The sequence below is a fragment of the Leuciscus leuciscus genome, assembly GCF_965113295.1.
Source record: "Leuciscus leuciscus genome assembly, chromosome: 8".
NCBI lineage: Eukaryota > Metazoa > Chordata > Actinopteri > Cypriniformes > Leuciscidae > Leuciscus > Leuciscus leuciscus.
The window spans coordinates 20,958,312-20,979,163 of record NC_138732.1 but is presented as its reverse complement, the minus strand read 5'-3'; the positions used below and the strand labels follow the sequence as shown (position 1 = coordinate 20,979,163).

The 20,852-nt window shown below is 35.6% G+C and overlaps 3 protein-coding genes across 3 annotated transcripts in view; 2 read left to right on the top strand and 1 right to left on the bottom strand.

The window, feature by feature from the left end:
* The first annotated feature begins 1,013 nt into the window (after positions 1 to 1,013).
* Positions 1,014 to 2,070, top strand: her5 (hairy-related 5). The gene is made up of 3 exons (XM_082178139.1): positions 1,014 to 1,094; positions 1,336 to 1,431; positions 1,519 to 2,070. The coding sequence occupies exons 1-3, from the start codon at positions 1,047 to 1,049 to the stop codon at positions 2,023 to 2,025; spliced, it is 651 nt and encodes a 216-aa protein (XP_082034265.1). The 5' UTR covers positions 1,014 to 1,046; the 3' UTR covers positions 2,026 to 2,070.
* A 6,832-nt stretch (positions 2,071 to 8,902) lies between these two features.
* pfdn6 (prefoldin subunit 6) lies at positions 8,903 to 10,495 on the bottom strand. Its single transcript, XM_082178114.1, has 4 exons — positions 10,298 to 10,495; positions 9,510 to 9,580; positions 9,291 to 9,415; positions 8,903 to 9,184 (listed from the first exon to the last, which is right to left on the bottom strand). Exons 1-4 carry the CDS (start codon positions 10,359 to 10,361, stop codon positions 9,064 to 9,066), a joined length of 381 nt encoding a protein of 126 aa, XP_082034240.1. The 5' UTR covers positions 10,362 to 10,495; the 3' UTR covers positions 8,903 to 9,063.
* A 284-nt stretch (positions 10,496 to 10,779) lies between these two features.
* Positions 10,780 to 20,852, top strand: part of mrpl11 (mitochondrial ribosomal protein L11) — a 34,685-nt gene continuing 24,612 nt past the window's right edge. Inside the window, exons 1-2 of the mRNA XM_082178648.1 lie at positions 10,780 to 10,879; positions 19,731 to 19,899. Coding sequence (XP_082034774.1) covers positions 19,777 to 19,899 — 123 coding nt within the window. The 5' untranslated portion in view covers positions 10,780 to 10,879; positions 19,731 to 19,776. The remainder of the gene's footprint in view (positions 10,880 to 19,730; positions 19,900 to 20,852) is intronic.

Sequence of the window (20,852 nt, the reverse complement as noted above, 5' to 3'; positions counted from 1 at the left end):
CTAATGGCGCGGTTGTTTTTGAAACTTTCTGAGATTTATGTAACGGCCTAATTTCAGAGAATACAATGGTTATTTAATTGTAATTTTGACGTGTTTTGTTGTTGCAGTTTTGTTTGTTTTTTAGTTGTTGTTGTTGTTGTTTTAGCTTGGTAATCGGCACGTCTACAATTTAGCCTATAGAATTTAGATTTTTTTTTTATAATACAGGCACTTCCAATTAGCTTGCATTCGTCAAGCAGGATAATTATTTGAGCACACACGAGAAGACCTCACACACATCAAAAGAACAGCAAAAAACCACTTTCAATTGAAGCCACATTCGAGCGCCTCAACCAAACCAAAATCACGTCTTCCTTTGTTACGCATCGGTGCATAGAGAGGAAGACTGCGCACACACGAAAAAGCAGCCTCGTTACTTCATTTTCATTGTGAGATTAAACCTAAAAAAAGATTGGATTTTGCAAGGCAATATGCCTATCCAACATTCATAAGGGTAGAAAATGATGTGAGGTAGAGAAGTTTGTTTATATAGGCTATAGGCGTTCACACATTTATAGTTAAGTAGGCCACAAGCAATAGAAACAGTACAATTTGTAGTGTTATATATACATTTCCAAATGGCTAAACTGCACTTTTTATTATCTATCGATAATCAAACTATTTGAAATTCCAACAGGTATAATAGTCGCCTTTTAGTGGTTCTTTTAAATATAACGCATATGAATGGCTCAAACCTTCTTTGATAATCTTTGGCAATACCTTAACTGAATAGCCATCGTTTAAACATCCCAGTGGGGGTCTAAATGGGTCATTATTGGCTCTTACTTCACAATCGACATTATCTACAGGCATTGTCTCTTTCGTCAGAGCACATGTGAATATTAATGAGGGGGCTTGCTGAGGGACGCACGCGATTGGTCCGTCTTCTTTTGTTATTCATTATGAGGAGAGTAGGCGTGTAGTAGCCTGGACTGTACCATAAGTCATGTGAACTCCAAAATGATGCTCATAATCTCAGTTTAGAGGGAATTTGGTGAATCGCCAGAATGAGCAAACAAGCTGTTGACATATCGGAACAAAAAGACTCGAGACGGGTAAAAACCTAATTTAATATAGGCCTATTTGTTTTACCAGAAATTTTTCAGACCTCTTTTTAAAAGTAATTCTAATTCACATATATAGGGACTATACCTTACATATTGGGCTATTCTGTGTTTCTGTTTTGTGTGCAATGTGGCAAAATACTTTAGATTGTTTGATATGGAGACTTGTTCATGTTAATGCTGCTAAGAATTATATTTTAACATAATATTCAAACTACTATGATTGTTACAGGTCCCAAAACCTCTCATGGAGAAAAGGAGGAGAGATCGCATTAATCAAAGCCTAGAAACTTTGAGAATGCTATTATTTGAGAATACACAAAATGAGGTAAGTTATTATATTTTTTAAAGACTCTGTTTATTGTATCCTGCCCTTATGTCTTTATCTGACCACGTTTTGTCTAACTTTTAATAGAAGCTAAAAAACCCTAAAGTGGAAAAGGCTGAAATCCTGGAAAGTGTTGTGCACTTCCTAAAAGCTGAACAAGGATCAGGGAATGACCCTTTTCAAATCACTAGAGGAAAAAGGGCACGCACAGAGGAGTATGATGAGGACCTGAGCTCACCTTGCAAACGTCAGAGCTACAGTGATGGAATGAGGACATGTCTCTTACGAGTCAGTCATTTTATTGCTAGCAAAAGCCATGAGTATGGGCAGGAAGTGGAAAAAACATGCGGAAACCTTCACAAATCACATGCAATGCTACTTTCTGCACCACCCCACAAAGAGACTCAGGTGCATCTCCAAGAGGATCCATCACTGCCAGCACAGCAACATCTCACTCATGCCCAACTGAGCAATTCTTGCACACCATCTGGCTGTGCAAAGCTTGCACAAAGAACTGTCCTGTCTGCTCCCACCATGACTTCAAGTCCCAAGCAACCTGTTATGCTCTGTGACTCCATCTGGAGACCTTGGTAGAAGATGTCATGTCCTAAGTTCCTGCGTAGCTCCCCAAAGACTGGAACGGCCTAGAGCGATTCGTCTCTGATGATTCAGCAGTGTGGGAACAACTCTGGGACAATAGACTATGTGAATTGTGTAAACTTTCAGCATGTGTAAATATGTGGATTTTGTACAGTAGATGCCAAAGATTTATTTTGTTACAAAAAGGCACTGACAAATCTGTGCCTGTATAGTGTGTTTGGTGATATTACAGACAAACAAAGAAGATACACACACTTGTTTTGAGATGTATATATTTCTTAGTTGAAACGTTGATGCCTTTTAATACTTTTATATCAACGAATTTTCTTTCAAAACTTTTATGAAATCCATTTTTGACTGAGGAATTGTACTTAATGAGGTGAATGTTTCAAGAGTTTTGTTCTTTAGTGCCAAGAAACTGTTGGAAACTTGTGGAAACTCTAGAGCACAAGTTAAAGTCGTTTTTATTTTTTATTTTATTTTTGGTAATTGTTGTAATTGCCATAAATTTGTGTTCTTCTATGAACCGTTGAACATATTAATTTCATTACTTTGAGTTTGTCTTTTTGTCTTAGAGTTTGAGATTGTCTTTTTTTTTTTTAGAACAATATAGCAAGCTTTTTGTTTGCTGTTATTTTTCTTGTCAGCAGAATGTGAAATGTTGTTCGTAAAGTATTTTACTTTGAACAAAGAATTAAATCTCTTTGAGGATATATTCTTTTATCTTTGGTCTGCTCCCGTTCCTAATATTTGCATGTCTTTAATTCATTACCTGAGAGATATTCAGCATTATAAGCATTGTTCTTCAGTGTGAATGTTCAGCGTTCCAATGTGATAGCAGTTGAAAACTTGATAACAGACCTGGCATTTGCAGATTTTCATTGGGCAATCATTTGGTCATCTCAATGATGTTGCACTTAATCTATGGAAGATATAAAGTATTGAGGTGCAGATTGCTTAACCGCTCTTCTGCTAGAAACGTGGGCGTGGTCTTTACGGGCTTTTGTTTAACACGCGTTAAATGGTTTGATTTCAGATGTTCATGTTGTTGGAATTTGATAGTAGCCTACTCTGTCTATTAATGAGCCACCCCGTAAAAAAATCTGTAGCAATTTAGACTTGATCAAAGATGGTAAATAGCCTGCCCTTGACAACAAAAAGTTCAAGTTTTAGCCACGACTGACTCGCACGCGTATTTAAATAAAAAAATAAAGTTCAGAATTTGAAAATATACTTCAAGTCATTTTTGGTTATATGGTTTGGTTAATTCTATAATAGGCTATAAGAAATAAATAACCCCAACTGTAAGGGTCCAAAATGAAGAATACGCCCAGTAGGCCTATCCATTTAAACTACATTTGTATTTCCCTTATGTTGTTATGCAGTTAAATACGTATGTTTGGCATAATTTTTTTTCTGAATAAACGAAAAAAAATTTTTTTTATCCAAGCAACAGTTGTTTGGGTGCAGCACTATTGTCAATGTTAAAATGAATTTATGCGCGCATATGTTTTTTAAACTTGGACTGCGTCATGAGATCATTCACAGCCTATAAGCCACTTTGAAATAGTAAAAGTTAAAGTCTACACTGTAAAAAAAAAAATTGCTGCTTTAAATTTATAAGTACAATCAACTTTGTAGTTTACGTCATTCCAAATTACATTACATTAAACCGACTAAAAAATAGACTTGATATAACTTTTAAAAAAGTTGAAAATTGCTTAACTTATTCTGATGAGTAAAAGCAATGTAAAAACATATGTTGTCATAACTAATACCTCATCAACATATCACAATCAAATGGAAACCAAACAAATATTTAGAGGCTAAAAGTTATCATTAAACAAAACGACCTGTGGAAAGTAGATTTACCACTAGATAGAATGGCTTAGTTCTACTTAACGCTCAAACTCTCCCTTAAATCAACCTTCATGTGCAGCTTTGTTTCGCTTTGTCGCTCCGGATAAGCTCTTAGATAAACGAGTTTCAGCTGAAATGAGATTAGACCTTTGAGAGATGCCATGCACCGACTGATGCCTGAACCGGTTATTACAGAGAGATAGCCTAAGTCTCCCAAATGTCATTCAACACAAAAGGTGTAAATAGATTATCCTTACCGGATGCGTGCTTTTGTCTGTTCTGATCAACAAAGAGCAATGCAAGCAGCCAAGTATATAAATAGCCTATATAAAATGCAGATGTGAAGAAAAGTATTTTCTATACATTTTTAATTATGACTATTGAATGTTCTGATGCCATTATATTTGTATTGATCTACAGGATTGTTACTCGTTTTAATAATAGGCCTATAGACATTTAAACGTATACTTCAGTAATTATACTTCATTACAATATAGGCTACTTGAACATTATTTTTCACTTTACGAGAGTAGCTATAGCTATAAATCTATTGAAACTAAATAGGCTACACTCTTATTTATTTTTAATTTCCAGGCAAAATATATTTTTTAAAGAGAATCCATACAAATTAATTTAGGCCTTAAATATTTTCTGTTCTCATCCATTTCACTCAGCTCCATGTAATGTAGTTGTTTAACAACCATTAAACTATTACCTAGAATTAGACATGACTTAATTTTATTTTTTTATTTTTTAAAAAGGCTGTTTAAATAGTTTCTGTTTTGGCACTTACTGATTTCATCACAAGTCTAAAGAACTTCTACTTTTCAATTAGGCCTACAATTATCTAAATTAATTAGGCCTAAATGTTGAAATTTACTTTCATTTTAATGTTATTGCATTTGAAAATGAATCAAACATTTTGCGTAGTGTCCATGTATACATTTTCTGTATTTGAAACTTTTGGATGTGTCATATTATTGTTTTCTCAGTAGGTGTGAATCAGACACGTCTTGGAGCATCTTGCTTTCATAAGGGCAAACTTCGCCAAACAGGCTACACCCAGCTTGACATTTTCCACTATTTAGGCCTAACCGCTTGTGGTGGCGTGTTCAAAATCTACCTCACTCTTATGAGACGTGTCACTAAATCTGGTCAATCAAATTCTCTATTCAAACAAACAAGTTGTAGCCTTATGTGGTTAAGTTTTGCACCATATCGTGACAGGTCTCGCTGTCGACATACTGTCAGCTGTTGCCAATTACGCACGAGCGCGAGGTGCGAACGTTCACACTATCACCTCACTCATGGGAACGAACAACCAACGTTTATAGCAAGGCCACCAACCCTCTTCGCTAGTTCAACATGTGGTCTTTCTGGCCATTTGTCAAAAACTGTAAAAATTGTCAAAAGCCGACGCGTGCCCTGACCTGGTTATAAAAACAAAGGAAAGCACGCGCAGCCTGGAGCGTGTTCAGGTGACGATCGAGGCGCGCACGCATATTTGGCGTAAACGTGAAACACTGTCACTCTTACTTCAAACAACAGTTCAAGTGAAAAGCAGTATATAACTGCTCTATGAGTATAAAGAGTACGAATAAGTATATAGTAATTATCACACATAAAATAGATAACTGTTTTTTGTATAGACCTATTTACATTTGGGAGGCTTGTGTAGCCTGTATATGGCATTTAAAAATCTCAAATAGGGCCTATATCAGAACTCCAACGTGAATCTACTCAAAACCGTCCAACTTTTGCATAATTTACCCTACTCAGCCCAGGAAAGTCTACTTCAAAAAGGCGAACAATACATTTAAAGTCGGTCTGTTTAATTAGCTTTGCATATTATTGCTTCAATAAATAGCTAATCCCTTTAGAAGCTTTTCGCCAGAGTTTACGGTTTGGACTTAATGCGGGTGTGTTGGCAACCTGCTTTTAAAGCGTATACAGGTCCCTTACAAGTAGCGCCGTTCTTTTAATGCCTTTTATTCATGCGAGTTAATCCCCGGCGGGTGGGAAATGAAGGGGGACAGGTCCCCCTCTACGGGATATTAATTGGAGGTAAGCATCCACAATGCGGACGTCTGTGCTTCAGCGCTTCTCCATTGCGCGTCTGATGGCCTGTTGCGCAGGGGCGGATGCACACCCTGTTGACCGAGCTCTTCAATGAAATTACCCTGAGTAACATCTGGTCGTATGCACCACTCCCCTGCCCCTTTAATTAGAAAACGAGTCGCCTCACTGCTCAACTCTCAAGGCCTTGATAAATGGTGATGCGCAGCCACTGAGGTATTACCTGACCAAGGTCTTGTGCTTTTAGGAATGTGAAAGTTTTAATGCATACAAAGCCATATATCCTCTTGGGACCCAGGAATAGAGGACATTATATTTTAGTGAATTTCTATGATACCACACCTCGCAGTTTTAAGATATCCTGTAAAGAGCCCATTCAGGGCTTTTCAGAGATACCAAATGTTTGGAGGTTTCACCATGACAACTTCTCCTTGGTCTTTAAAAATGACTGACATTCATTTAGTGATCAAATTTAGCACTCTTGTGTAAATATGATATTTTGTAATTATCTTTTAAATGTACAAATTTTCTAATTGTTTGTCATAAATCAACATCTCAGGAAAATGTTATGGGGTTTCTAATCAAAATATGACTTTCTGTTACAAAACAGGGAATTGCTTTCATACATGTCATAGAGGACACCAGGACTTAAAACATGTGTATCACAACAAGTGAAAGAAATTATACATCAATATTCCTATGAAATATTTAATACTATTATGAAAACTCTCATTATTACACATTTTCATTACATTTTGCCCGAAGAGTATATGCAAATTAGATACAATTTATGGCCATTTATGACACATATTGCATAACTAAAATGGTATATCCATATTCATTCCGTTATATATTTCATAACATAGTTGACAATCATCTTTACAAAGTTTGGTTTTAAAAAATCCCATTGTTTTTGCCTGTATATCATACGTAATTTTATGTGTTTTTATTTTATTAGTGGTGCCCTCTACACACTGTAAAAAAAAAATTACACCCCCAAGGCAAAAATTTCTAGTGACTGATAACATCTAAATTTTTCAATTAGTCTGACATATTATTTCTCATTGAGCCAATGTTAACAGACTACTGCAACAAGGATTGCACTTGGGCCAATTAAAAAATATAGATGTGACCAGTCACTAGAAAATTTTTACTTGGAGAGGTTAGACATTTTTTACAGTGCAGAGGACATAGCATATGAATAAAATATATTTTTTTCTTTTGCTCTCTAAACAATGTAGCACAATTACATGAAAAAATATAAAATTCAAGGTTTTTTTTTCTGGGTCTCAGGAGGATATGACATGCTTTACTTTTTATATATAGGCTATACATTCATAAAAAGTTTTAGTCAAATAGCCTATGACCTAAAAACACTTGCTGCCATTCATTTTCTAAAAGAACTACAAATACTATTCATGTTTTCATTCAAGCTGATGACCATGTCATGGAAGGTAGAAGGGAAAATATGTTTTTAACGGCGCTGGATTGCCTGAAGTACATAAGGCATCCCAAGATCTACCAGGTTCCCTTGCTACTTATATCAGAGGCAAGAACAAGCAAGATTATGCAGGCCTACCCAGAATAATTAGGGTTACAGGCTTACACATAAACAAGCAGATGACACAGGTCATGCTCCTGTCTCTGACCCAGTTACCATTGAGGATATGAATGATTTAATGTATCTTGGTAGCGTCATTCGCACTGATAACAGAGCCCAAAAAGACATCAAGGCCCGAATAAATAAAACAAGAGGAGCTTTTAGCAGAACCATCTGGAAGTCTAAGCTAAGCCTTAAGCTTTAGAACAGCAATGTTAAATCAGTGCTTCTGTATGGCTCTGAATGTTGGAGAATAGTGAAAGTAGGTATGAGCAAGGTAGACGCCTTCCATAACAGTTGCCTTAGGAAGATCTGCAACATCTACTGGCCCAATGCCATCTCTAATATCAACATGAAAAGACAAGATCCAAGAGCATATGTCAGGAGATCAAGATACAGCGATTAAGATGGCTCGGACATGTACTCAGGATGTCTCAGGAAGTACCTAAAGTGACTTTGCGTTGGACACCACCTGGCAATCGCAAACGAGGCAGGCTAAGAACAACATGGTGACGGGCAGCGGCGACTGAACTGGAAATGGGGCTGGAAAAATAAATGTGATTTTACTTTTTCACAACAGTGTTTTCCCCATCATTTTACAGTTAAAACCATCTAATCAGAACAATTAAAGCTCTACTCAACTTTATTTTTTTACATTTTCACTCAACTTGGTAAATTGTACATCTTTATATTGTGTTTATTTACATGCAATATTGCCATTTTCCCCCAAAGCATCAAAACTCATCTCGTGTGTGAACACTTAACTGCATCCGGCTGGAAAAAATAAATAAATTCTATGCTTTCACCATTTTTTAATCCCTCCCTGTTCAAGCTTGTACTATTCCGAACAATGCTTGAAACTTTGTAGTGTTAGCACTTTATGTTTTTACCTCCTTAAAATGAATCACTTGTTGTAATACACATTTCTAAATGTAATTTTGTTTTCAATGTATTGTTGAACAACATGCATTTGTGTTTAATGTATAAAATGTCATAAAGATCATGTAGTAGTGCTTTTTACTTTATCATAAAAGTTTGTAGTATGAATTACCGAGTTTGTAGTGCGGTCTTTAGTTTGTGCACTCTTGTTTTCATGTTAACAATTCACGTTCTTGAATATAGTGTGAATTGAAAGCATAGTCAAAAGCTAAACAAATAATTTCTTCTATTCAGTTCAGCCCTGTATCACCCCAACCCCAAAATGTCCAACTTTCAAAACTGTCAATGGACAGCAGACTGATAAAATCTCAAATCAGCACAGCAAATTATCTCAAAGTTGTTTACTGTTTGTAATAGAAACAATGTAAAAAAATTAATAAAAAAAGAGTCTGAACATAGATAAACAAAATTTATTGACAGCCTATTAGCATCAAACAAACAAAAAAACTACAGAATTATGTTAATAGACATGTGAACAAGCATGGGTTATTAGTAGGTACATTCAGTCTCTGAGTTTCACTGGATAAGACTAGTGTCCCGACTGAGTTATAATCCATTTAGGCCTTCCCAACAGCTTGACCCTGAGCCCGCTGGTACTCCTGCTGTAGGCTGGACAGAACTTCCCGATGCTGATCCGACTTCTTCTCCATCTCCTTCAGTAAAGTTTCATAACGCTGACTGAGATGAAGAGGAGATCAGTTAGTGGTTGGCCTATGTGAACTACTCACTCATTTACAACAGAATCAAATGCAATATGATATGAGTGGTCACTATTCATACATACATTTCACCATTGATGTATTCCAATCTCTTGCCCACTGTTGCTTTGGCTTCATCTAGATCTTGTTTGACCAGAACTGGTCCAATTAGTTTGTAAACTGTATTTTGGCAATCCAACAAGGCAAGCTCCTACAGAGGGATGACATATGTGGTAAACCATGACAAACATAAATAAATTAACATGCAAATGCAGAAGATATTTGTATTGTAATTGTATTCTTACCTCCTTAACAATATTATTTTCAGTCAACTGTGCCTCCAGTTTCTGTCGTGCTGACATACTTTTACTGACATCTGCAGAAATAGAGTTAATAGTCTATATATTCACAATAAAGAAATGAGAGAAAGGACATTTTAGTGTGTGCAAAAATTGCAAAGCAAACCAATTTAAAATGTGCACTACTTGAATCTAACACGTTTATATATGAAGAGTTCAGATGCAAAAGCCTCTAAGTGCCATCTGAAATTTTCTTCTAGAATGATCATGTTTATAAAGCTTGTATATTTAAGTTAAGTAATTTCACTTAAATGACAATTAATAGGTCATTTGCATTGCCATTTAAGTGGAATTATTGAACTTAAATATACGAGCTTGATCAAAATGATCATTCTAGAAGCAAATTTCAGATGGCACTTAGAGGCTTTTGCATCTGAACTCTTCATATATATATATACACACACACACACACACACACACACACACACACACACACACACACACACACAGAGAGAGAGAGAGAGAGAGAGAGAGAGAGAGAGAGAGAGAGAGAGAAAAACGCTTCTTTTTTATTGAGTACGTTAAGCAGATCACTATGACATCTCTGAACAGGTGATGAATAACTAAATCAAGTCCAACTTGAGAAACTGACAGTGACATAAAGTCACTTCTAAGTGCGTTGTAAAAAAATATATATATATAACTTACATACAAGTTTATGAAAATGGATACATGCACATGCAGAGAGTGTTGAAAGGATTGCTAACATGGATAGCTAGCGTTGTGATGTATACCTTTTTGCAGTTGTTGATATTTCTCCAGTTCAGACTGTAATTTCTTTTGAATCACTTCAGCCATCACACCAGTTATTCTGATTTCAGATCACTTTTTATCTGGATAACTAAAAACAAAAATATATATCTTACAACAAAAGCAGTCAGCAGCACACGGATCATGCAGTCTGTCTGGGGCGCAGAGGAAATGACGCAATGTTCCTCATGTTTTGACAGTGTGACTTCGCCATCTAGTGTTGAAATGAAGCGTAATTATACTGTTCGGTTTTTCATTTTCGCCCCCTCAAATAAACCTCTTGAAATGGCCATTAATCAGGAAATTATCGTTTTTCCTCATTTACTTACCAATATATTACAATATGTTATGTAGTGGTCAATATAAATAACTTTCATAATAAACACTACTAGATGCCACCAATATTTACAGGCGTAGTCCCCCTCCTGTCCATATAGGGGCAGTCTATCTGCTTTTATCAAACCACCAGAAGTGACAGTAAAGCCAATATGGCAGCGCGCATGGTTCAAATACAAACGTGAAGGTCTTTTTCGCTTGGACGTGAACACATACTATCCCACTTGCTGGTAATGTGAATTTCTTTATTCTTTGTATCACAATCAAATGTATCGTTTGTTTTAAATATGTACATGAAGCTGCTTATTAACCATCGTTAGATTAATGTGCTATATGCATGCTATGATGTATTATTATTATTATTATTATAACTACCTTTTCTTTAAAAAGTTACTGTAACCGGTGTAAGCTACTACTCAATGCTTGAGTTCTACTGTTTCATAATATCAGTCACTTATTCAAAATTGGGCGTTACTAACGTGACCACTGATATCTTCACTTATATTTATGTTTGCATGTACTAAATATGTCAGTGTGTAATTTGTATTATGTGATGATACATCCTTCTTCTTCTTCTTCTTCTTCTTCTTCTTCTTTCTTTTTTTTTCTTTTTTTTCTTTCTTTTTTGTGTGAAGTTTTTACAGTCAGCATCCTTCAAAAGACAAACTGGAATTTAAACAGCTCTGGTCATGTGACTATGTAGCCCTACACCAGTCATGTAAAAAACGACTTAACATGAAATCAAGTCACTCTGCACATTTAGAAACTCTCTTCTTTGTTTTTGTTTTTTTTGTTTTTGTTTTTTTGTCCTTTCAGACTCAAAAGTAAATTTTGGTCAAAAATGTTACTGGTGGTGGGATTAAAGGGATAATTCACGCAAAAATGAAAAGCAAAAATTCATCATTTTAGTCACCCTCAAGTTGTTCCAAACCTGTATGAGTTTCTTTCTTCTTTTGAACACAAAAGAAGATATTTGGAAGAATGTTGGTAACCATATGGTTGATTGCACCCATTGACTTCCATAGTTTTTTTTCTTTTCTTTTTTTTCTGCTATGGAAGTCAATGGCTACTGTCAACTTTCATTTTTGGGTGAACTATCCCTTTAAATGGATTATTTTTTATTATATTAACTGGAATATTTCCATTAACCAGTAACACCATATGGGTCATTCCGTGTCTGCTCAACCAAAAAAATCTGTAGACAAACATAAATAGTGATGTAAGCCAAAATATTAAATATCTGGTGTATTTTTAGTGAGTAATCCACTATTTTGTAGAGGGGTGGTCAAAATGACAATTTTCATCTGAGATCTGGAAGCAAATTACAGGGGGGTTAAAATGACTTTAGAAAGATGGCAGCATCATTATTTTATTTTTGCACAGAGATCGGTAGGTATATTAGTTAAATGTGTTGACTTTAGCAACATACTTTGTTCCATTATATGCCAACGGTGACAGTTCTAAAAAATGGCAAAAAGCACTAGTTTGCATGCCTGTAATGCCTTTAAATCTTGTGTTTTTCTATCAGCTCATTTGCATATAACATACCTGTCTGAGTGCCATAAATATTATTTTTCTAAAGTTTGCGTGCCTGTAACTCTAAACATATTCAAGATATCTTATACCCTTCTAGATTCTCATCCTTAATAAACTTTTCTTTTGAAATCTTCAATTTCAGGGCCCTATATAGTTCAGTCCCATAGATATGGGGATCTCAAAGCAGCTCCATGTTCAAATTGTTGAATTTTACCCATTTTCAATGGTCAAGAAACAAATGTAGATGTAGATAGAACTTTTTAAACAGCTGATAGTTATTGTGTTTAAAGAAAAATGTCTGAAAAACAAAAACTGAAACTAGAAATCTCATTTCCGTCTATCAAAACAATTCCTTAAGGAATCTTCATTTTTAAGGCCCTATGTGGTTCATTCTCATAGATATAGGGATGTCAATGCAGTAACGTGTAGTTACGATACTGCGTATTTTAACTCTTGGTAGCTTCAGAAGCTGTTAAAATGAACAAAGATCTTCCAAATATCCCTAAAACTGATTCAAATAAAGATTCTTATAAATAAACTTTTGAGAGCAAGTTAATCAACCATTTTCAGGGGATTTTCTAAAAAAATTAACAAAAACCCCATCTTCCAAATATCCCTAAAGCTAATTCAAATATAGATTCTTATAAATAAACTATTGAGAGCAAGTTAATCAACCATTTTCGGTAGATTTTCTCAGAGTTATGTTTTATGCAATTCTTTTGATGGAGGGAAACAAGATACATTTCTTATTCTTCAGACATTCCACTTTAAATGCAGTAAGTATATCAGCTGTGTGTGCAAAGTGAACCACATTTGGTTTTCAATCACTGAAAATTCAACAATTTGAACATGGAGCTGCTTTGGGATCCCCATATCTATGGGACTGAACTATAGGGCCTTGAAAATGAAGATTTCAAAAGAAAAGTTAGCCTAATTAAGAATGAGAATCTAAAAAGATATTAAGATATCTTGAATAGTTTTAGAGTTACAGGCATGCAAACTTTGGAAAAGGAATATTTATGGCACTCAGACAGGTGTTCTATGCAACTGTGTTGATTGAAAAACACGAGATGCATTTCTAGTTTCAACATTATTTGTTCTTCAGATATTCCTCTTTAAAAGAAAAAAAAGTTATCAGCTGTATGCAAAGTGACCCACATTTGTTTTTTGACCACTGAAAAATGTGTAGAATTTACTCATGGAGCCACATTAAGATCTCCATATCTCTGGGATTGAACCATTGAGGGCCTTTAAAATGGAGATACCAAAAGAAAAGTTTAAGAACCAGAACCTTAAAGAAACTTCTTGAGTTACACAGGCATGCAAACTTTAAGCAAAAAAACACAAGAAGTGATTTTTACCTTCTTTTTATTTATTTTTTAACTGTCACCTTTGGCATAATGAAACAAAGATTGCTAAAGTCAACAGATTTAACTAATGAACCAACCAATCTCTGTGCAAAAATAAAATAGGTAATGATGCTGCCATCTTTCTAAAGTAATTTTTACCCCACTGTAATTTGTTTCCTATGGTGATCGGAAGGGGACATGTTCGGTTCACTTAGTTTTGTCGTGGCCACAACATATAAACTCGTGGGAACGTGATATTAAGTCGTGGGAACTTCATAATATCTCGTGGGCACGAGATCGTATGTTGAGGGAACAACATCCGTTTCTCGTGGCCACGTCTTAATATGTTGAGGGTACGACATCCGTTTCTCGTGGCCACGTCTTAATATGTTGAGGGTACGACATCTGTTTCTCGTGGCCACGTCTTAATATGTTGAGGGTACGACATCCGTTTTTTTCGTGGCTACGAGTTTTATAACGTGGGAACCGAATATTCACACGCGACACGGGCTCCTCCTTTTACCCCGGTCATAATTTACTTTGTTATTTGTTCATTTAAGTTTCTCATAATTTGTTTTTATTTATTGCCTTAAACGGGACTTTATTCGTGACCCGAGTATTTCATTCAAGCCAGCAAATTTCTGACGAAAAAGCCCATTCAACTTAAGAATGTGCTTCGGGTGTCTTTCCCTTATAACGTACCCATGTCATAATGCCAGAGACCGAACTATATCTTTATATGACATTCCTAATTCAAAGAAAAAAAGTTATTTCATCAGTCATCTCCATCTCCGACTGCTGTATGGTTACAGTATTGACCGCTGTGGTTCCCTCAACATATCTCGTGGCCACCAGAAAAATGTATCGTTCCCTCGACATATGATCTCGAGGCCACGACTTTACATCGTGTGGCCACAACATAATGATGTCGTTGCCTCAACAAAATGTTCTCGTGGCCCCGATTTATTATCACGTTCCCACGACTTGATATCTCGTGGCAACAACATATTATCACGTTCCCAGAAGTTTATATGTTGTGGCCACGACAAAACTAAGTGTTCCCTGTCCCCTCCTGGTCACTGTATGTTTCCAAATCTCAGGTGAAACTTGTACATTTTTTAAATATTAAAAAAATAAAAAATTAGAGCTGGGGAAGTTTCCAAAATTTGGTTGATCTGACACGGAATGACCCATATAGACCCATTTCACTGTGTTTTTTATATGTTAGGTTTTATGATAGTGTACTTCTGTGTCGTAGTAATGTAATGTTAATCAAGAATACATAAATCTGAAAAGTCAGATTCTTATGTAGATAACATTTTATGAGGTGAGTCAGAGTGACAGATTGTTTTGTGCAGGAGTGGTAGCATAATAGTCGTCATTAAATGCAAGTTGCGATAGTCTTCTTTCTTATTGTGGCGTGGAACAGTTTTTAAAACAAGAAAAAATTTAGGGCACGTCTTGATTTTGTCCATTAGGAATTGATTGGATTGTTGTTGTTTTGTTATTGCTGTGATGTCATGATGAGTGACAGGTTGTCCCGCCTCCACACCAGTTAACGCATCATCAGAGAATAGATGTCGGTTAAAGATTACGAGGGCACATGAATAAAATGTGCATGGATAAATCATTTAATAAATACTGCAATATTCCATAAAATAAAAAGAATTGTCAATTTTTATTCCATGATGACTTTAAGGGTCTTTGCTGTAGGTTTAGTTCAGAGATAGCATGCATGACATCACACAGGAACTGAACAGCTTCTGATTGGGGTCATTATAAGCCCTTGTCCCCAGATTAGATGCTATTTCTGCCACCAATGACTAAACGATTGAGTGAAAAGAGAAAGAGAATCTTGTACCTGTCGTTCTGGAAATTCTTCTGATGGATCTGTTTGAAAAAAAAGTGACTAAAGTTTATTTAGGATCATTTAAGTTCGATCTTAACAGTTTGTGTGCCACGTTTTAGAGCTGCTTTGTTGTAAAAGACCAGATTTTGACACCATACCTGTTTTGTGAAATAGCCTGAGAAAGTGCTCAGTGCTGTTGCTCATTTTACATGCAAAGAGAGGCCTTTCTTAAAAACAGCAAAAAAATGTGGTCAGAGAGAGAATGGAATATTATCATTCAAAACTAAAACGGAACTATTTTTTAGAACACTAACATTCTACAGTTTACCTCAGGGTAAAAAGAGGAAAAATTGTGATACTAATCAGAAACCTGACCTAAACTAAATTCTCTGAAATTAGTGCTAATTTGAACCATAACATTCCCACATGTTGATCATTTTGTTGAATCAAGTGCTGATGAGTGTGATAATGGCATTATGTTTGACACGGTGATACTTCAATGTCATTTGAGTGTTTCTGCTTTTTTCTAGTTTGCTGTTGTAAATTAGGAGGTAGTTTAGCTCTTTGCTGAGGTTATCACAAATTGCACTCTGCGGTGTTGTCAGAAATCAATATGCACCTGGAGGGTATCAGAGGAATTGAGCAGAATTCTGAAACGCCAGCCTGCTCACTGAATTGCGACGTCTGTTGCACCATTGTTTGTTATTGAGAAGAGAATAACAGAATCTTGTTCTCAAATCATTTAATTGCTTATAGTGTGCAGAGCACATGTTTTCATTCACTGTTGTAACCTTTTTGCGAAAGCCAATTTTCCCATATCTTCCCATTTTGTGCAAAACGCAAGCTGGTCGAAGAAACTAAACCACTTTACCAGTCATTTCTGTTATGCATAAATGTTTTATATACTTTCCTCCTCATTTATTTTCCAGCTTTTGTCTACTTTGCGAAAACAACAATTGCTTGTTCAGCAGTATTCTAAATGGCTATTCTTGCCTCAACAAACATGTTTTCCCATGTCTGCAAGTTCAATTTGTCTCAAACCAAAAACAGATATATCAAGAGAGTTAGAATCCAAATGAACTGGCTGGCTTTCAAAAGTCGGGCTGTAAATCTATATATGTAAATGTGAAACTGCAGAGGGAATGATTTTGAGGTTCTTAAATCACTTCATAAAGAGAGTCCTGTCTCTCTTTGTGATCTTAAATCAGGAATGATGTAGCCCTGCTAATGCCATTGACTCCCTTGAGTGTTTCATTTTCCATAAACCAGGTTTTATCCCTTTGATGTTAAGTTTGAACAGAACAGCGGTAGGTATGAGGTTTTTCTAGTACTGTAGCTTTCTCTGAATCTGCATATTAATTCTCTTTACAGAGTCTAGGGATTTGTTTTTTTTGGCTAATGGACAAAATGCTCCAAAAAATAAATAAACAAACCTGGCCCACATTCATCTATTGCTAATGGTATATTGCCCTATTTTCCAGTGCAATTTAAAATCCCAGAAGTTGGCATTACTTTTTATCATTGTTATGGCCAAGATACTTAAGTGTAAAACACTGCAACTATTCATTTTCAGGCACCAATTGTTTGTACACCTACTTCATTATTCTCTGTAAAAACAATGCAAAAAAAAATCTAATATCACATTGGCTATAGATTGAGTTGGATAGTAAACAAACAAATGTGAATGTACTATGCAATGATGTTTCAGTGTTTTCAGGAAATTAAATTATCCTAAAATCTGAAATCATTTAATCATATAAGGCAAACAAAGCTTAATTTTCACAGATGAAGGCACAGCAGCTGAGTCAGTACATTTTCATGACTCCATAAATAAATATATTTTTAAGATGTTTGATTTTTTTATATATATATATATATATATATATATATATATATATATACACATACATACATACATACATGCATGCATGCATGCATACATACATACATACATACATACATACATACATACATACATACATGCATACATACATGCATGCATGCATACATATATACATATGCATACATACATATATACACATACATACATACATACATACATATATACATATACATACATACATACATATACATACATACATATACATACATACATACATATATACATATACACATATATATATATATATATATATATATATATATATATATATATATACATATATACATATACATATACATATACACATATATATGAAAATATGTTATTAAAATATCAGTCAAATGAAAATAGGGAATTGTTTATTTTTAATCAAACGCAATTTTTAATGTTTTTTGCTTGCAAGGAATACATTTTTATTCAAGAATTTAATTAATTAAAAGTGACAGTACAGACGTGTAATGTTACAAAAATGTTCTATTTCAAATAAATGCTGTTTTTTTTATTACTTTCTATTCAGCAAAGGGTAGGAAACAAAATAGAAAGAAAAAAGCAGTTTCTGCAAAAATATTAAGCAGCAAAACTATTACTATAACAATAAGAAATGTTTCTTAAGCACCAAATCTGATTTCTGAAGGATCATGTGACACTGAAGACTAGAGTAATGATGCTGAAAATTCAGCTTTGTCATAAAGGAAATAAATTACATTTTATAAAATGCACACAATAGAAAACCAACAGCTAGTTTAAATTATAATAATTATTCACAATATTAATATTACTGTAGTTTTGGTCAAATAAAGGCAGCTTCTGTGAGCATAAGAGACGTCTTTCAAAACATTAAAATCTTACCAACCCCAAAGGGACTGTATTTCTGGCATTACTTATTTCCTAATTGCAATGATTTTAAACAAAACATGTTTTTTCCCCCCCCTGAAAATATCAAATATTATTCTCAAGCCGTTTAATCTAATTTGGAAAGCTGATCAGTGCTTCAAAGCAGTAAACACAGGAAGCACAGTGAAGTTTGACAGAACATGCCTGCAGTCCATATTCACTGAATTTCTTTTCTTTCATGTATTTTATATCCCCATCACGTCAACAGAGTTGCTTTCAAATGGAAAAGAAATTTCATGCATGTTTCTTCAAAACAGTCAGACACTCTGTTATTTTCGGCACCAAGAAACCCACCCCAAAAAAAGTAAATTGGTGCCAAACACAAATAAATTGCTTCAATTCAACTCAGGATTGTTGATTGTCCTCTTTTGCTTCTGAATATGTTAAGATACTTGGACCCCCTGCCAAGAAGTAGAGGTTTATCAGCAGCCCAACCGTCCCTGACTGCCTCTTAAATTGATTCAACATGCTTTTTAAAACAGCAAAAATATATTTGGAGAACAGCATGAAATAGAACAGCGAAAATAAGGGCAGGATGTGATTGGCGTTTTAAAGAAAACACAGAAAGTAATTTTTAACGCAATGCATTCCCACAACTGGTGATTGCTGAGCCTAAATCTGCTGGTTCTGCACTCCTTAGATAACCTGCGTATTCTGAGATCCAAGACGTTTCAGTGCTTGTGAAATACTCTTTTTGCTTGTCTCCTTGCGCGCACAGATGCGAGGATTAACTTGGCATTAAAACCAATGGCGCGTTCCAACATGTGGCTAGCGAGGTGTGTTTATTTCACCTCTGTCCTCATCTCCCTTGCATTTATGAATATTTAAATAGTGAGGTTAACCTGGGAACAGGGCACTGTGAATAATATAGAGATCTCGTTTTCACCTGGGTTGAACAGTCACAAAATGGTTCAAGTTATAACTTCATATTTGTAATTGGCTGTGCTGTGGTCTGGCGAATGGCGTCGAACACGTAGTGGCTTTTATTCCATTTGATTTATATCAGATTATAGGGCGTGTTTTTTATGAGTCATGCTTCCCCATGTGCATACATTTCCGGCCTTTCCATCACTCCACTAATTGATTGAATCATGTAATTGAATTTAGTCTTGAATGGAAAAAACAGGTATTACCCTTTCGCCCTTTGCGTGAGACACTAAATCTGTGCGTTTTGGTTCTTGGTGGCTGCCGTCCAATCTTCTCCATCGACCCTTCCTGATGTAGACCCACAGAGCGCTAGCTAACTGTAATGGATCAGCAGAGTGCAGGGAATTGTTGAAGGCAGCCAAGCACAGAAGCTCCTCGAGTGCACGACACACATGTGCTTTTATCCCTTATCTTTGAAGGTCCTGATGTTTCATAGCACTTCGTCTCACGACTGTCTTCACACACAGCATCTCGAGATAAGGCCACTGTGCACTCCTGGGAGAGCTTTTATGGATCATAGAGCTTTTGTGCAACTCACTTTTCAACCTCTGGACATGTATTGATTTTTTTGTGTTAAATTTTTAATGGATTAGGGAGACCTCAATAATTACCTTTCCCAACAGGCAAAGGGGACGGACAGACGAGTGGCAGGCCAGACACATAGACAACATGTCTAAGATATCTAAAGCGGCCAAGGCAGTGAAAAAGTTGGATACTGGAGGCATCATCAGAGCGATTGTAAGGTCTGGACAGGCGGCTCCTGGGCCTCCCCTGGGCCCCATTCTGGGACAGGTAAGCTTTTAGACCTCTCGTTTTCAGCATCGATTTCATTTTTGTGTGAACTATCCCTTTTAATATTTATCCAGTAAATCATGAAAAACTGGACAAAGCCATGCGAAATTATTGGTTAAAAAGAGTGGGAACCCTGAAGAACATAGAGTGCTGCAGGAATGATTTTTGTAGACCAAAAACAGGAACCAGTTTGGATTTTTTAGCACATCCGGTTACATCGTCCTGAAGTCCATGTTTTTTTGGTTAAATGCCTGAAATAAGGTATGTGGTTAACACAAGCTCAAGATGGTTTCATTCACGTGTTGTTCTACAACATAAAATACACCAGAAATACCCTTGTGATGTTTTTAAAGCATTTACTTGTCTCAAAAAAGATGGTTACTGAAAAAGTTGTCGAAGCTTATTGGTAGTGATGCTGAAGTCGTGTGACTGTGGTATAGCTAATTTATAACCTGTTAAGCTTTTTACTTCTGGCAAATGTATTTAAGCTTTGAAATTCATAAAAGTTGTGTTCATTTGTGAAGATTATCATGATGAATGAATCATAAACTGTGCTGGTTACAGAGGTTTTTTTCTGCAATAATCCAAAAGCCAATGGAAAAGTCTTAAGGCCCGTTCACACCAAGCACGATAACTATAAAGATAAAGATAAAGATATAATTCTAAAAATCGTTCTCCATATTAAAGAATAACAGAGTTCACACCACAACTATAACGATAAAGATATGAGGAACGATATCGTTGGGATCACTTTCAGAACGATTTTTTTTCCAGCTGTCCAACGATAAAACACTGACAGCCAATCAGAATCCATTCTAATTTAAAGGTCTCGCGCATTTAAAATGGCAGATGACATTGCAGAGAAGTTAATCGTCGAGGTACAAAAAAATCCTCCACTGTTTGACAAGTCAAACCCCCTTTTCAAGGATACGTTAAAAAAGATGGATATATGG

Excerpts from the sequence above, each read along its gene's own strand:
- her5 (XM_082178139.1), top strand. The coding sequence starts at position 1,047 with ATGAGCAAACAAGCTGTTGACATATCGGAACAAAAAGACTCGAGACGG. Across the intron at positions 1,095-1,335 it reads AACAAAAAGACTCGAGACGG|GTCCCAAAACCTCTCATGGA; the intron begins GTAAAAACCTAA and ends TGATTGTTACAG. Across the intron at positions 1,432-1,518 it reads TTGAGAATACACAAAATGAG|AAGCTAAAAAACCCTAAAGT; the intron begins GTAAGTTATTAT and ends AACTTTTAATAG.
- pfdn6 (XM_082178114.1), bottom strand. The coding sequence starts at position 10,361 with ATGGCTGAAGTGATTCAAAAGAAATTACAGTCTGAACTGGAGAAATAT. Across the intron at positions 9,581-10,297 it reads ATATCAACAACTGCAAAAAG|ATGTCAGTAAAAGTATGTCA; the intron begins GTATACATCACA and ends CTATTTCTGCAG. Across the intron at positions 9,185-9,290 it reads GAATACATCAATGGTGAAAT|TCAGCGTTATGAAACTTTAC; the intron begins GTATGTATGAAT and ends TCTTCATCTCAG.